The 17944-nt window shown below is 28.8% G+C and overlaps 2 protein-coding genes across 6 annotated transcripts in view; one reads left to right on the top strand and one right to left on the bottom strand.

The window, feature by feature from the left end:
* Positions 1-15814, bottom strand: part of LOC145972261 (clavesin-2) — a 19901-nt gene extending 4087 nt beyond the window's left edge. Inside the window, exons 1-3 of one of the 3 annotated variants that reach the window (XM_083100722.1) lie at positions 15181-15814; positions 1170-1365; positions 333-537 (exon numbers count right to left, since the gene is read on the bottom strand). In XM_083100722.1, coding sequence (XP_082956848.1) covers positions 333-537; positions 1170-1332 — 368 coding nt within the window. In that variant the 5' untranslated portion in view covers positions 1333-1365; positions 15181-15814. Of the gene's footprint in view, positions 1-332; positions 538-1169; positions 1366-3405; positions 3539-7651; positions 7989-15180 lie in introns of those variants that run through there. The other 2 variants (XM_083100721.1, XM_083100723.1) reach the window with 2 other exon arrangements.
* Positions 10775-17944, top strand: part of LOC145972262 (androgen-induced gene 1 protein) — a 20863-nt gene continuing 13693 nt past the window's right edge. The window contains exons 1-2 of one of the 3 annotated variants that reach the window (XM_083100726.1): positions 10775-11163; positions 13447-13617. In XM_083100726.1, coding sequence (XP_082956852.1) covers positions 13459-13617 — 159 coding nt within the window. In that variant the 5' untranslated portion in view covers positions 10775-11163; positions 13447-13458. Of the gene's footprint in view, positions 11164-13446; positions 13618-17347; positions 17893-17944 lie in introns of those variants that run through there. The other 2 variants (XM_083100727.1, XM_083100725.1) reach the window with 2 other exon arrangements.

Genomic DNA, 17944 nt, shown 5'->3' with positions numbered 1-17944 from the left:
TAAACATTAAATAAATCATTAATCGAAAGTGTTTCGTTGAAATAAAGTACGCTATACAAATTATACGAAAGATGAAGCTGTGTTAATTGTATATATTGTACTTGCATAATATATTATATTATGCAAATATAATATACAATAATATACAATTATTATATTATTATAATAATTGCATATATTATATTTGCAGTACCAAGTGTTGATTGTATAGCAAAAAATTGTAAGAATAAATGTAACGGTTGTTATAAATCACGAGTTTATCCCTCGTTATTTCTTAATCCGCAGATGTTTTCTTATTATAAATACACATACACACACACATCTGTACTTACTTATCTCGTGCGGGCAGAACACCTGGTATGCCAGCGCGAAGCGCGCGTTGCAAAGCGGAATCCCGAGCGGTGAGGTTGCCGAAGATATCCTGGCGATGCGCTATTTGCGCCTGATAAGCGGCTATCAGCGCCGCCGCCTGTTCAGTACGATACTTCCGGGCCAACAGGAAGCGCGTAATATATTCATCCGTGCAACTCTCCAAGTCTAGGGACAACAGAGACGGAGACTGGTCGTCATTGTAATGCTACCCGCAAAAACGCACGACCGGAAGCAATCCGAATGCGGACATTACCCGGAAAATACGCGCGGAACATTTCAATATTCTTCGCATTTGATTATTAATGACCGATCTTTCTTAATTCGCTTTTTCAATTAGATAAAGAATTAACTTTTGCTCGAGAGATCATAAAAACTGCATATTTCCGATATTTCAATTTTCAATGAAATGATTAGATTTTTTTTCTTTTTTTGCTGCATATATTTCTTTTATTCATCTCAATATATTATTTAATTCATACTTTACATTATTATCTTACATTAATTGCAATTTATATATTTGTTGAATATATATTTTGATTAAAATAAGGCAAACTAAGGAATTTATATCACTTTGTTAAAAAAACGTTAAATTAGATAAGAGGATAACTTTTCAAAGTAAAGAAGGAAAAATAAATTTTTCCAGTTCAAATGTAAATTTAATATTAAATCGTGATAGACTTTAATAGAATTTAATATTAAATCATAATTTTAGCTTCTATTGTAACCTCACGTCACAAGATGCAATGATCTGATATTGGTATAGTTACATTTTATACTTATGATTCCATTTTACCTACCTACATCCGGCATTTGCCGAAGTATAGCTCTGACAGTCTTAATGGCTAGCTTCTTGTCACGCTTATCGAACTTGCCCCCTTCCTCGTAAATACTACGTGCCAAGGCGACGCTATTGTGACCGCGTACGGGATCACACCACATATATTCGCAGTATTCGGACATTTCGCTATTTTTTTTTGCATGCACGTCAATGATCTGAAACATTGGAATAAACAAGATATTTTTGATTATACATATTTTTATTCTGGTACATAAAAAAAGATTTTATGTACCAGAAATATTATAATTATTTTTAAAATGATATTTTCTGAATATCGATGTATATATTTTTGAAGGTATTATAAGTTATATATTATTATTATAATAGATTATATATATTATATCGTTGTTGTGAGGAAAATCAATTGCTAAATTATTTTTATTAATATATCTTCTCGTTATATCTCTTCTTATTAAGTTTTTCTATTTAAAATATCTTGAATCGTGTATTTTTTTACAATTAAAAGTTTAATTAAAAATTTTTACTACAGGACTACCGACCATTATATAAAATATTTTATTTATGATTAATAATTGCTGACAAAAAAGACAAACACAAAAGCGCAATTATTATTCCCATGCAATAAAGATTTAATAAATATAATAAATATAATTTAATAGATATAAATTATATATATGTATACATTTTGGCAAAATGACAAGAATTTATTTCTCGTCCAAGTTTAAATAGAAAAATAAATTCGAAATGAAAACTAGATCAAAAGTATCGTAAAGTGAAAAATGCATTTATTCTTCTTGAAGAGAGACGTACGCAGAAAATTATATTCATCTCGATATATATATTAGATATAATAAATGATTCGATTTTTAATTATTAATGATGCAAAATTATGAAAAAATAACACAATTGATTACACACAAGTGACATAAAAACGTGGTTGATAAAAGCGAATGCTGCTGCGAATAACATTATAGTATTCGAACACGCAAAACGTACATATGTAACGTTCGATGATTGATTCGAAAAGTGGCGTATCTTGTTAAAAGCCGCTCCCACTGAATAAATATTACGCGTAATCGCGGTTTATATCATAAATCACGATAAAAACGCGGCTCAATTGCACTCGCCAAAGCTTTCATTTCGCATATTTTATTTCTTTCATACATCCAACATCATCATAATCCAACATTCAGGCACATTGCACCAAACGATGATTCATGTGGAACCGTCCTTGTAAGAAGCACGTGTTGCGCGAGCGGTTCTTTCGACCGGTTCGGGTAATTATTTCGCGAAAGTTTCGCACGACCTTGCAACAGACAAGCGATCGATTTGCGATCCCTTACACTTTCCCAGTCGCTAACTCGTCCGCACAATCGAGTCGATTGCTTCGAGAAACTCAGGATATAACATTACCGAGACATTAAGCAAAAGTTGAATGTGGAAAATGTCTAATTCCTTCATTAAAAAAATGGAAATTAAAATTTCTACATCTTATTTTGAGAAGTCTAAAATAGAAAATTGAAAATTTTTAGTCATCAAGAAATAAATAACTGTTTAATTTCTATTTATTATTAACACAAGAAGAAGGTAGGAAAACATGACGAAAGTCATTGTCCAAGATGAATCGTAAAATTAAACGGTATTCTGAAGATAATTCGGAGCCGGTTTCAAAAAGAGAATGAGAGAGAGAGAGAGAGAAAGAAAGAAAAAAAGAATGATACTCGGGTATCCCGTAAATTAATAAATTAATAAAATACCCAGGTCAAAATCATTTTTGACATATCACATGTATCGTACTTATTCTATTATTACATTCATTGATATCTCTTATATATATTTTATACAAGAAAATGGGTTATCTACATAAATTGCAAAATGTATTGAAACACACCATTTTTCTTCGATTAATAAGTATGTAAACTATTAGCGATAAAGAGAGTTTAGTAGGAAATATAATATCAGCTTACAATATAACAAGAGTTATAACGTACCCAATACTCGTTACGTCAGATCTATTTCTGTCTCTTTAAAGTTTGTCGAAACCGATAGCCTATTACCTTGATAAAACAATGTAAACCCGACACGCACTGGTACGCATATTAAAATCTATGAAAAGTCAGACCTAATTATAACACCAAGAGATAAAAAGGATTACAATACAAAGCTTTGGCGCAAGTGTAACCAAACGTAACCAAACGTAAAATATAAAAAAAGACACAATACATTATACTTACGCGAAAGCGCTATATAAAGAATATCGAGATCCTTTCTAATTTGATTCTCTATCGTTCCCAATCAGGAAGATTAAAAGATGAGATGCACTTATATGGCCAAACAAACCGTGCGCAATGATAGGAGTCACTCGAACCCGCGGATTCGTGGCCAAGTGTCAGAACATAAGGAACATGGAGAGACGTGGAATGAGGAGAATCACCGGCAGATTACGGTACGAGAGATGAAAGAAAGAAACGGAACAGGGAAAGAGCTCGCCGAACAAGAGAGAAGGAGATAGCGCGAGGAGAGAGAGCGCGGTTGAAGCCGGTTATCGACTCGCCGCTGACTCATCGTGCTCTCCTTGCACTCGGTCTATTGTGATCCCACGCGTCCGAAAAATCGTCCACCATCCATGGGATATCCCATCATTGCGTCTGTTTATGAGCGAGATAGCACTAGGGTTGGTGCCGACCGTCTGGTTTTGACCTGGACTATCAGATTTTCAGGAATCTTGTCCGGTGCCCGATTGACAAGTCAAATCGAACGTGTCTGATTTTTACGTACATTTAAATAATAAAATGAAATTTATTTTTTATTTTATTTATCCAAATTCTATTTTTTTTATTGGAAAGCAATATTGTAAGTAATTTCTTATAAAATTTAGCATTTAATATCATTTTAATATAATTTAGCATTTAATATAATTTAATATAATTTTATTATTACTGTTTCTATTCGGTTTTGTTTCCGAAGACGAAAAAAATGTCCGATAATTTTTGGATTTGGCAATCCTAGACAATATCCGTCATAACAACGATGTATTTAAATGTGTATTTACATATCCGATGCCTTGCAAATAGTATCTTGAGCTTTCGATAAATCTAATTTCTCTGCGAATCTTTTACAATGTTATAGAGATACTTGGGAAAAAGATTCATGGATCTTTTTTCGAAAATTTCGACAACGGAATGTTAAGTAGATACATCTCTTTTCATGTGGAATGTATTCGGACACTGTTTTTAAAACAGTTTACATATGACGGTCGCAGTTTGCATATCAGCGTTGCTTTATCTTCAAATAACAGCATTAATGCTATTCTTTGTATTATTATATACAGGTAACATTAATCTTTTAAGAAGGCAGCCTAATGATACAGAAAAGAACCAAGATTTTGCAACTGATGACTCGCAGATAAAATTGACATACGTTTTAAACAATTATTATTGTCTTATTTTATCGAAATTTTAATATTAAATTTAATATTAAATAAAGGATCAAAAAATTTTATTAAAAATAACACGAAGTATAATTTATATTATTAAAAATAACACAAAGTATAATTTATATTATAATTATAATAACATAAAGTGTAATTAATATTAAATTTAATTTAAAATTGTAATATGAATAAGTCCGACATAGATAACAAAAATAACATATCTGCGAGAATAATTCTATAATAATCTCAATAATTAATCGAATAATTATTGATACTCGTTGAATTATACAAATAATGATATGACGGGTGCAAAAGCTAATTCGAAAATCTCATATGTAATTATTTAAATATATAGAAAATCTTTTTTCAAATTCATCCTATGTTGCATCATATAAAATATTTCGTGGATAATATTCGCACGTTCCGCTACAATGTGTGTGATTAACATTTATCGTCGCTGATCGATTTATAAAAGACGCATAAAAAATTATCAGATGTTGTCATCCGGTTTTTTTTAATCATCGAACAATGGCAGCGCGGAAGCGCTCGGTAACCCTAGAAACACAAAAGTTCGATACGATTTTTCACGAGTATGCGACGCATTTTTTTACATACGTTGTCGCAAACTAAGCGACGCTAAAAAAAAGAACGGCCGCTAATAAAGAATGGATGATGTTAAAAACGTCGCATAAAACGAACCAACATTCGTAAATCTGTTTCGTGCTATAAAACAACAAACTATATTTTGTATTTTGATTTTTAGTTTGCCTTTGGCAACAGTTGAACGATTGCGCTGTCCGTGATATTTTGCAGAAATTTATTAATGTGCACACATCCGAAAATAAATTAACGACTGTCATTTATTCCTCTTCTATTTTTGTTTCTTATAAGATAATAAATAAAAATAATAAATAAAAATAAAAATGTATAGGATTAAAGTGCGTTTTTAGTCTTACTGCAAGAATGAAACTTCTCTTTATCTCGCACACGCGATGTCTTTCAATACTTAACACGTATGATTCAACGTAAGTTAATTTATGCGCGTCATCAGTTGCAAAACCTTTTCTCTACATCATTCATTGTTATCTCGAAAGATTGCGACTGATGTTGTTGCATATAATTATATATATTATATATCGATGTTGTGTTACATATAATTATATATATTATATATCATACATTGATGTTGAGAGACGCACAAATTAGAGATAAGAGACCGAAGATATGTAAATTGTTTAAAAGAAACAGAATCGCGCGTATTTATTACGCAAAATAAGCAGTAAAATACAGTGGTATTTGCTGTCCCCATAATTTCAGTAATTATATAATTTTGTACGAAAATAATCTCGCGTAAACATTTTTCTTCTCTTACATACATACATATAACATTGTCTGAAATGCGCTTTCATTTGTGCAACTGACGATGCAAGAGTACATACATGCATACGTATATACATGCATACGTACATACATGCATACGTACATACATACATATATACATATATGTACATGTTACGCGTCCAAGGAAGAAGTTGCGTAATGTAACGGTAGAAACGCGATGTATGGCAGCAATAAGAGAGACATTACCCGTTTTCTTAACATGTACAGCGAGAGCCCATCGTAATATCCATCCATAAAAAGTTTAATAACTGACGTATAAAAAAGGAACGTTCTATCCATCTATGTGGCTCGTTAATTATATTTATCCGAGCATTACATATAAAATGTTAGATACTTTGAATAATGTTTTAGATGTAGAATTTTATCTGCACATGTATATGCAAAATTGGAAATAAAATAGAGTCCAAATTCTAAAAATTTAGATGCGATTATACATCATTTATGAAACATGAGAAACGTACATTATATATTTTAATTACATTTAATATTAATATACTTATATTTAATATTATATTTAATATTAATATTATATATTTAATATTAACTATACTTTTTAATACAAAATATTGAATATTAATATTAATTATATTTTTTAATACAAAATATCAGATTGCAAATGTCAGATACAACAATAATTGTAATACTCATAAGAGGAAATAATTTTAAGAAAATTTTAAAACAAAAATTATATCGTATTTAACAAGAATCCTTAAAACAGGATTGAATATTTCTGTCTCTGTAACTCAAACATAAATTGATCAAACGATATAAATAATATTGTCTACGAATGCTCGAGATATTTCTTTTTCTCAAACCTATTTTTGCGAAATATTCGAGGCTATCGATGTTAAACAAACTGCGCCTTGTTTCGTACACACAAACCAAGTTATCACCCATAAGAAACTATAAAGTTAACAGTCGCCATTTAATTAATGCCGATAAGAAGGCAATATTACTCATCGATCGATTTTCGCGTTGCCTGGCATCCATTTGTTCTTTCGCTGAATATCTGACCATCTTTTACACGAGGGCACCTGGATCCGAAAAAGAAGGGCGTACAAAAAGGGTCGAGAAAAAAAACATTTAGAAAGAAGAGGATATCCCTTTATGGATCCATAGCCTGCGTACGCAGTTGTTTGCGAAAAAGAGGATAAAAGACGTGCATTGTTCTCGTAGCTGCAAACCTTCCGCAAATATTGTCAATACGTTTGTTAAGTAACATTCCTATAATATAGGCAAACACCTTTGCGGTGCACACTTTCACTAATCTTGTCTAATTCCACCATGCGCATTATAAAGTATAATAAATTCTACATCGCGCCATTATATAAAATATAAGGAGTGTTTCGCACATACTGTTACTCCACTTTCATCGCGAATAAATTAAACGCTAATCGAATAAGATAAACGGAGCAAAAAATGGCGTCCTAAAACTTCCGCTAATGAAAATAAATGATTCTAAATACTTGTCGTCGAAATATTTGCGATATCTTATACGCTTTAATCGAACGGAAAAAATTATGCATATTTATGCAAAAAAGTATACGAGGGAGTCATTAAAATTGCATGAATAATAATAACAAAATGTTTATTGCAAAAGTATTCGGTTGCACAACTTGACGTTTCGAGACAAAAGACTCTCTTACCTCGTATCCGGCTCCTACGAACGGTCTTGGAGAACGGTTTTAGAGAATCGTGCGAGATATTCCGCAACAACGACGATCCGGGGACTGTTGATCGATCGTGGAACTCGATTTTCCACGGTTATCGGCGACGCATCGCCGAATTTTGCGCGCGAGCCGGTTCACTTACTTTGATTGTCAAACGCGCGCGTCGAACGCGAGGAGCCGAAACGCCGCTCGAAACGTCCGGCGCGAAACTGGCGATTCGAAATATGGCGAGCACGGCGTGAGACGTGACACACGGCCAACCGGCACCGACGAGGCGTAGGCGCCGCTCGATGAATACGGCGACGAACTGACCGTCCAGGGCCGTCACTAGCTTGGCGAACGACGAAGCGAAATGGCCGCGTAAAGCAATCATCCTCGATGGATCGGTCGAAGAATGTTACGTCACGCGTTCGACGATTTTACCGACGTTTTCACGTCAGCATTGGGTATGTCGAGCATAGATCTTTCGTTGATTTACGACATTATATAGTTATATATGAGTGAAAAAATAGAAGGGTCGAAAGTTTAAATTTATACCACGTTCGCGCGTTCTTTTCTGGTAGATAATATACCAGGTGAATGAATAATTCTTTCGAGTGTCGCGCGGCAGAAAGATAAATCAGCCAATTAAATATTGATAATCATCCGGTACTGATAAAAGGACAAGTCTTTTATTTCCGATTGAATAACGATATGCATCTGTGTCATACGAATCATACGAATTCTATGTATAAAAAAGAGGTTTAATTCAGACGAAATTTCTCAGACAAGATTAGTAAAGCAAATTATGCGTTCGTATTCTTATTATAATAGCTATCTTTGGCATTTAAATATATTGCAATATTAATTTTGAATAATATTGTAATATATTACAATATATTGCATTATATTACAATATGTATTGCAATATATCGCAATATTCAAAAATTATTATCGAAATATTAGCAATTTAAAATTTGATTTACTAAAAATAGAAAAATAATGATTTTATGAAAAAAAAACGTTCAAATATATATGTAGAAATTCAAATATGATTGTAGAAATCTTTGTACCGTACTTTAGATAGTTACAATTACAATTACCTAAATCTAATTTTAAATTGTAAAATCAGATTTTATATACATTTTACATGTGATTGACCAAAATATAATTAAATTTTTTTATATAATTATACATATATATATATATATATATATATATATATATATATATCAAATTTTTTTTATTTAGAATTATTATTTTTCGTTTAATTTCAATCAATCAAAAATTTTATATATAAATTATTAATGTACTTGATTATTAATTTTAAATAATATTGAAACCAAAAATAGCTACAATAGGAATACGAATGTAAAATTTGCTTTATTAATCTTTCATGGAAAATTTTGTTAGGTCATTTTTATTCACAGAATTTACAAGCATATCATTATTTATCAAAGGGAATATCTACTCCTTGTCAATGTGCTTCCCTTTCTTTTGATAAAATAATCAATAAGCATGAAGATAATTATAGAACGCTGGTATTATCGACTGCAGATATATAGTGTTTCAATTTAACAATTACTGTTTTATCATCTATAATTAACAGCATCACGTAAACATCTCTATTATATAAAAATAATAATAATAATAATTAGTCATAATGTACTATGAAAAAGAAAATGTTCGAACTTAATCAAGAAAAAATTAAAAGACTTTTCTCTCTTTTAAATATTTAAAAACACTTAAAACATTTATATTTAACATATGTTTAAAATGTTTTTGTTTATTAAAAATTAAATATTCTATCATATTTATAAAATATCAATTATTAATTTAATTACTTTAGAGAATAATATAATACTACACAGAAAAAAGTTGTTAAAAATTTAAATTCTATGTAAAAAAATTACATATTACTATTATTACTATTATTTTTATCAATATTTAATTTGCAAGTAAAAATTTCGTAATAATAATTTATATGAAATTATAATTTAGTATATTCATATTATGTTGTCAGTTTGCATTTATCTTCACTTAAACCATTGTATTTTCATTAAATTTGATAACTTTAACTTATGATTTTATAAGATATCTTGAAAATATATTTTCTGAGAAAAGATATAACCACAAATAATTTTTTGTTTCAATGTATTTAGCTATATATATTCTTCTTTCTCTCTCTTGTAAATTCTTCAAAACACAGTTAAATGTTTAACATGTTTAAAATCTTTTATTTATCAAAAATTCTATCATATTTATTATATATATTATATAACAATAAAATACATTTCTAAAGTAATATTTTGCATTACGATATATAATGTCTAAAGAAAAAAACAAATAATTATGTCCATTGCACACAAAAAGTTATTTCACAAAAAGTTTATTATATATTATGCAAAGTTTTTATGCATTAAAGAATCTTCAGATTATGTAAATGCCTTTTGATGAAAAAATTATCTATCATTGTATCCGGGAGCAAAGATACCGAGAATCATACAAATCTATGGTAACACCGACCTTTCATATCATGTGTCAAGAATTTTAAAAATTTTAGTAATTTTATTATATCCATTATATATTGCTCTCGTTAGAATGTTATATTTTACAATATTAAATTATTTTTTCTCTATTTTAATTACTTTATACAATGTATCTAGAAATCTATCCAAAGTTCTTTATCCTCTTTAATACATATCTATCCTTCCTTCTCTCTAAATGTCTATTTTTACTTTCGCAGAAACTCAAAAATTTTTCCGATGGTATTTTATATACTCCTGGACAAAATTAACGCATAATTTTTTTCACTTTTTCTTTAAAATTTTTCGTTAAAATTTAAATATCAGCTTTTAAAGAAAAAAAAATTATGTGTTAATTTTGTCCAGGAGTATATATCATGTCTAAAAATTCTTAAAAAATTTCTTTTCAATATTCGTTTTGCGGCTTTTTTCAAAAGAATTCCTATACATGCACATTTGAACTCGCGTTTCAAGTTCTATAGTCAATATACGATGCACTTCTCCCACCCAAACTTAAAAGCAATGGAAAGATGATTCTTGTTAGCCTTGATACACGTTCGTTAGAGTGGCAATGGCAGGCATAGTTCCCGCGACCGTGATTCTCGATCTGCATTCGCGTATCGTCGATCGTGTCGTCATCATCATCACCACCATCATTATCGCTACACCGATAAAGTCGTCGCAGTCATCGCGAGACGTTGTAACCGAATGAAGTATTTCGCGCGACCCATGACCCGACAATAAATCGCACACGGATGCAACATTAACGCGCAGTCATTTCGATAATTACATATATGTGTATGCAGATATAAATTTGTTTTTGATGTCGATAGTGTGTGTGCTACTAAAGTTTTAATATTAAATGTGCCAGTATATCAGTTGACTGCGAACAGTCGGTGTTGGATTGTAATCAGTGCGATAACTCGGATAACACTCTCAGTCATTGCGTGACTTGACAATAATCATCAACGACAGAATAACGAGGTAAATCAAATTATGTTTAATAATGGACGAATCGTATTTAAAAACTTTTGTTCTTTCTCGTTGCAATACGAAATTATAATTATATATTTATGTGCATATATTAACATATAATAATCTTTTTCGGCATAAAATTTTTAATATTGATAGCTATAAAAGTATTGATCATTTTATTTAATTTTGTCACATTTCCCCGCCCCATCCCAGTGAGAAAAGACAAGTCGAATAAATGTCTAAGACGTTTAATAAACGTCTATTAAATATCTATTAAATGTCTTAGACGTCTATTCGACTTATCATTTCCCACTGGGACAGCACAGAAAATGGGACTATAAATTAGAAAATATATATAACTTTAAAAGTATTAGAAAAATAACGTTAAAAGTATTTTAATTTTCGCTAACACACGAAATGTATATGTAAATTTTGAAATAATCTCGTATATAATTATTATATTTATTATATTTATATAAGATTTTGCAATAAAAGTTTGTAAAAATTTTGTAATAAATAAAAACGATTTAGCATATTTTTATAAAATAAGCAATGAATCATAAGACTAACAATAAACGATGAATCATCATATTTGATATCTAAGTAGTAAAGAGAATATGATATTGTTTTATTATCATGAAGTATTATTAAAATGATATATACTTGCGTCGCAATAAAAAATTTTGTCATTTACGTAACGGATCGCAGATCTTGTTCTTTATGTAATTATTAAGTGATTAAAATGCAAATTTAATTATTACAATCAAAGTCTTCAATCGGCAATCATATTTTCGCTACGCTGTAAATGTGCACGAGAAAAAGATTTTATACAAATCGCTTTTTCACAACGTTTAAAAATGTTGCGTTCACAAAATAGGATTAAAAAGTGCATCTCAATATGACTGATATATATATAAATAAATTTGGAATTTATATATATATATATATATATATATATATATATATATATATATATAAATTTGGACTAAAATTATTTTTAAAATAATTTTCTAATCTGTACAATGTTGTATTAACTAGAATTGAAATGGCAAAAGTAATACAAGTTTGTTCTCTGCTTGATTTGCGGATAAATTGTACAATATGATTTGTTACACACACACAGAATTATACAAATGACATTAGTTTTTACACTGAGGTCACGATTCATTTGCAGTCACGATTTACTATGCAAGTGTATACATAATTAATTTTTTTTCTGGAATATCTACATGCCACATTTATAATCAATCATTCATTTATAATCAATCAAAATTTCTTTCAAGGTTTAGTTGCATAGAAATTCTAAATATCAAATATTAATGTTTTGCATTAAATATGAAATGACCTCATTTTTGCAAAATTTGACATTAATTAAGTTTAATATCGTGAGGCTAAATAATATAACTATTCATTTTTTAATTATTAGGATATAATTTATTAGCTACATATTTTACTGATTCAAGGCTTTAATAGTTCCACATGAAGCATAGTCGCATAATCTAATTAATTTAATCGTTAATGTATGTTTAATATAAATTTTATCGTTATCTTTTAATGTTGTTAAAACTTAAATGTTTTAGATATATCTTAATATGTAACTTCAATAAAAAAGTTATCAAAATTAAATTCCAATTTATCAAAAGTCATTAGCTAATAAATTATTACATGTAATAATAATAAATGAATCTCTTATATATGAATATACATAATTATTAGCAAAACATTAAATAAAATTATTTATTTTATATATTTCATTAAAAGATTGTTATAAAGATTGCTTAAAAAGATAATTGATTTACCGATAAACTTATCAATCGTGATGGATTTATACACGATATCATCGTTAAAAAATTTGCTATCCTAAGCTATATCCACACTGAGCAAAGTTAATATGAGCGCGGTATAAGATATGTCGAATTATGAATATTAATAATGCATAAATTTTACTATACTGATTCAGAAAAATAAATTATTCAATAATTAGCAAAGTATTATAACAAAAAAATTATCTTCGTTTTCTGATTATCTTATTATACGCAGAGATCAAAATCGATATAAAAAATATCGATTATATATCGACATTTTTATATAATAATCGATAAAATCGATTAAATTCTAATATGACATACATGTATGTTGGTATTATATAATTTTTTGCATCCATAATATTGATATTATATCACTTTATTACTAACGTTTTATCGCATAATATTGATGCTATAATGATAATATAATGCATATGGCTATCACTATTGCATTTTATTAATTTTTCATATTTATTAAATTTGACAGAACTTTATCAGGATGGCGCTTGTTTTAAACACTCTAGTCCATTTGGTCAGTCTAATACTTTACGGTTTCACTCTATACTATTCCATCGCCATATTACACATTCCTATGGTGGCAGCAAAATTTGAAAAGTTCGATCCTGGTCAATTGAAGTACTTAACGATGTGGGATGTGGTAAGTCATATATCTTTTTTGATTATATAAAAATAATTCTCTTTCTTTTTCCTTGTGTGAATAAAAAACTGTTTAAGATGTATAAGATATAAAATATATAGAAGTAATTATAGAGAAGTATTAATATATGCAAATATATTTCTTGTGCTAAATAATTTTGTGTACTAATCAAAAAATAAATGTCATCATTTCGAATTTCGAATTTTAATTTTATCGTTATCAGGATATGTTAACATTTGCAATTTTTCGTGTATTTAATATACATAAATTAAAGCCAAGAAAAGAAAGATTTTTTTACACAACGTATATATATATATATATATATATATATATATATATATATATATATATATATATATATATATATACATACACATATTTTTTTTCTGAGATATACTTTCAGAGAGAACTGAATTTTAAACTTTTTATAAAATATAATTGGTTTAAAAAAAATTGCAAACAAAATAAAAATCATGCTTATGCACGATTATTGCAACATGAATTGAGTATTTGGATATTGGATATTTGTAAATTATCTATTATCGTTGTGTAAAAAAATCTTCTTTCTTTTCTTGGCTTTAATTTATGTATATTAAATACAATTTAAAAGCATATTTAATTAACTTTAAAAGCATATTTTTAATTTGATTAAAAAGCATTTTATTTCTGAATTATGAAAATCTTATCTGTGACAGAGATTTAAACGAGATTTATCTATCAAGTTTAGAGATCAATTCCTATTCAAATTGATCGATTAGAGATTGAAATGGAAATTGAGTTCAAACGATTCTGTGAATAGGTTCCCATATCAATTCTACCAAATGTTGTTTAATTAATCCTTGAATCGATCATCGTTGAGTTCTGTTCGTGACGTACACTCATGTGCAGGCGAGTATATGTATGTGTACATAAGTATATTTGTTGCAATTTTTAGAAATCTGTTTTAACTATATTAAAAAATAATTTATTGACAGAAATTGTAATATATAAAATAAAAAATATAAAATTGCATTACAAATATATGAAAAACAATTCATTAATTAAAAAATAATTAATATTTGAAAAATTAATTATTACGCGCTATAAAATTTTTCATTTATTCCTTGTTTTTTCAAATGCTCCAGATATTTAATAAAATAAATTATAATATTACCAAAAAGTTTTTTTTAGATATAAACTTTTGAAAAATATGCACAAATAAAAAATAAATAAAAATTTAATTCTTACATAAGTAACCTAAATAATTAAATCTTAAATGTAGAAATATTTTATACATTTAAGATTTAATTATTTAGGTTAGTTATATAAGAATTAAATTTTTATTTATTTTTTATTTACATATCTGTTTACAAATTAATTAATGTAATTATTTTATTTATTATAGATATTTTAAGTTTTCTAATAAAATCTAGAAAATATTATATATATATATATATATATATATATATATATATATATATATATACAATCTAACATTTTTTTCAAATGGATAACTATCGTGGAAAAAAACGAGAAAATAATTAATATTGTAACTAACAAATAAATAATTCATAAACTATTTACCTTATAGTTGCTCCACTATTGCCCAAGACCATCTCCTGTTTTCTTGTTTGTTTTTCTCTTCGTGACACTAACACTTGTGAAAATATGGTACGATCATCTTTGCATTAATCACTAGACTCGCGATGATTGCACGACACTTTACATGGCATTTCCGACATTAATCACACAGAACGCGCGTTTTATTATATTGTAATACATCGGAGAATAACGCGAAAACAATTATCCGCTATACTAATATTAAATGGTTAACGTTTTTATTTCAAAACGATTATTATATTATTATAAAATCACTGATATATGAATAACGAAAGTTTATTACTTGGTTAATAAGCGAGATTAAATACAGATAATTATACGGCTTATCAGTTACATCATAACGTTATTTATTTGGAATCGATTAACATATTTTATACGCAACACGATTCGAGAGTAACCTTGGCAATTATATTACGAGGCAAATCGAATTAATAAAACTGGCTAATACGTAATAATAATTGCGAATTAATTAATCGCGCAGATTTATAACAAATATTGCAGTAGTTTGAGAAAATAAATCACTCCGAGTAATATTTGTTGCGATCGCGTTTCAAGAGATAATACGACGACACACGTATGTTACGTCCTTCCCATCTAAGTGTCAGCATGTGAATGACAACAAGGTGAGCCGCAAAAACACCGTGTGATTATGTCCTCGACATAAAACATTGAATACAATACGAGGTACGTGTAGATATATGTACGCAAAATATTGTATCGCTTTTAAATAAATTAATGATAAATAACAGAGAAAATATTCTCATAAAAGACATCGAAAAGATTGAATTATTCTTATCAACTAGTCTCAAATCATTATCAGATGCTTTTAAATGATACACATTTACACGCTTAAATAAATTGCAAATTAAATTTATTTTAATGATATTGATAAATTTACGCAAACATGGTAGTACGATGTTGAAAACATAATAATATAATGTAATAAAATTGTAATAAATTTCAATTAGTTATTGATGGAAAAGGAGAAAGTTTTTATTATAGATTATAAGTTAATTAATAAGTTCAGTCATTTTTAATAAATTGACATTAAAATAATTTCAATCTCGTAATTTTCATGTTTAATTCTTAGTACTTTTTTCTTTCTATGTTCATATTAGTTATATTATTTATTTAACTTATTTATAACTTATTTATTTTATTTCTTTGACTTTATGTTCAGTTTATATTTATTTAGATCATTTTTAATAAATTGACATTTTAATCTCGTAATTTCATGTCTAATTCTTAGTACTTTTTTCTTTCTTTGTTCATATTAGTTACATTATTTATTTAACTTATTTTACTTTTGTCCTTTGTTTTTACGTAGGCATCGTCAAGATAATGAGATACCGAGACATTTATTATCGCTTTAGACAGCACTCTTTGTAACAGACTCCGATATAAAACACTTTGTTATTTTATTTTTTTCATTATATTATCTTTTATTATATACTTTCGCGCTGAAGATGACCCAAAAATAGGGTCGAAACGTTCGCTATCCTCTCTTTGTATTCTTTAATATCAATATTTATTTGATTGTATTATAAATAAATGTGTTATAACATCGACACTCGACTCGTATTGCCATTATAACTGTTTTGTTTAATTTTATATTTCGAGTCCTATATTTATTAATTTTTGTAATTAATAAGTATTATATAAAACTACTATATAAAACATTAAGTTGTTATATAAAACACATTATAGCATATGTTATATATATAGTCGCTTAAATTATTTGAAGTTAAGTCGCGTACGATGAGATTGTATTGTGTCTCAAATTTTTTGTTAGGATAGAAAATCACACACACACACATACACACACATATCTTCTTTAGCAATTTTGTACAATTTTAAGTCTCTATAGAAAGTCGTAGACTTTGTTCTGAATGATAAATTGAGCTCTTTCTCTCTCTACCTCTGTTTTTCCTCTTCTAAGTCTCTCAGAAACAGATTACAAAATGACCTAACGACAAATACAATAAATTTTTCATATGCTATTGGTAAAATTCATGTCTTATATTTTTAAATATTAAGACTAGAAAGATAGAAAAGAAATATAAGAATTATTAAAAAAAAAGAAAAGAAACTACAGTTAGATTGAAAAGACACTCCTACATTCGAAGGAGATAGCCGCTCAAGGTCTGTAAATAACGGTGGAGATGGACAAAATCAATATTTAATCAACAATGAGTCTATAAGTCTATATAATCGGACCGCTTCTCACTTTAATTTGCGATATTAATATCTCTTTTGATAAAAAGCTGAGCAATTTTTAACCGAGCTTACTTATAGCGCAAGGATGCTCGAGATAGACTCCAGCCTCGTAGAAGGCGAGAGTGGAGTGTAGGGTACCCGGGACACCTAAATCCATCACTGGGGATGTTCTCCCTTCCATCATTTTCGCTTCTGAACGCGGCCGCATGAACCAGTGCCAAACGCACGCACGCTGCGGTCTTTTCTCCCTTCCCTCTCCCGCTATTTTACTCCATTATCCGTCAGTAAGTCGCGGACCGCCGACACAAGTGCCTCGGGGAGTGTTTTCGTGCAGCTGACCACGTGAAGCCTGACAGAATCTCGCGCTTCGGGAAAAAAAAGAAAAGAAAAGAAAGAAAATAGAAAGACAGCTACGGTATCGGCCGCTTCGAGAATCGAAGCGCGCGTTTTCCGCACCAAGTAAGGGTAGATCGATCGGCATGCCGAGGTCGAGACGGCCGTAAGCCGATTA

Source organism: Camponotus vicinus, unplaced genomic scaffold, assembly GCF_025532165.1.
Source record: "Camponotus vicinus isolate PSW18456_S1 unplaced genomic scaffold, iyCamVici1.0 SCAF_5, whole genome shotgun sequence".
In the NCBI taxonomy this organism is placed as follows: Eukaryota; Metazoa; Arthropoda; class Insecta; order Hymenoptera; family Formicidae; genus Camponotus; species Camponotus vicinus.
This window is presented reverse-complemented; position numbering and strand designations above follow the sequence as displayed.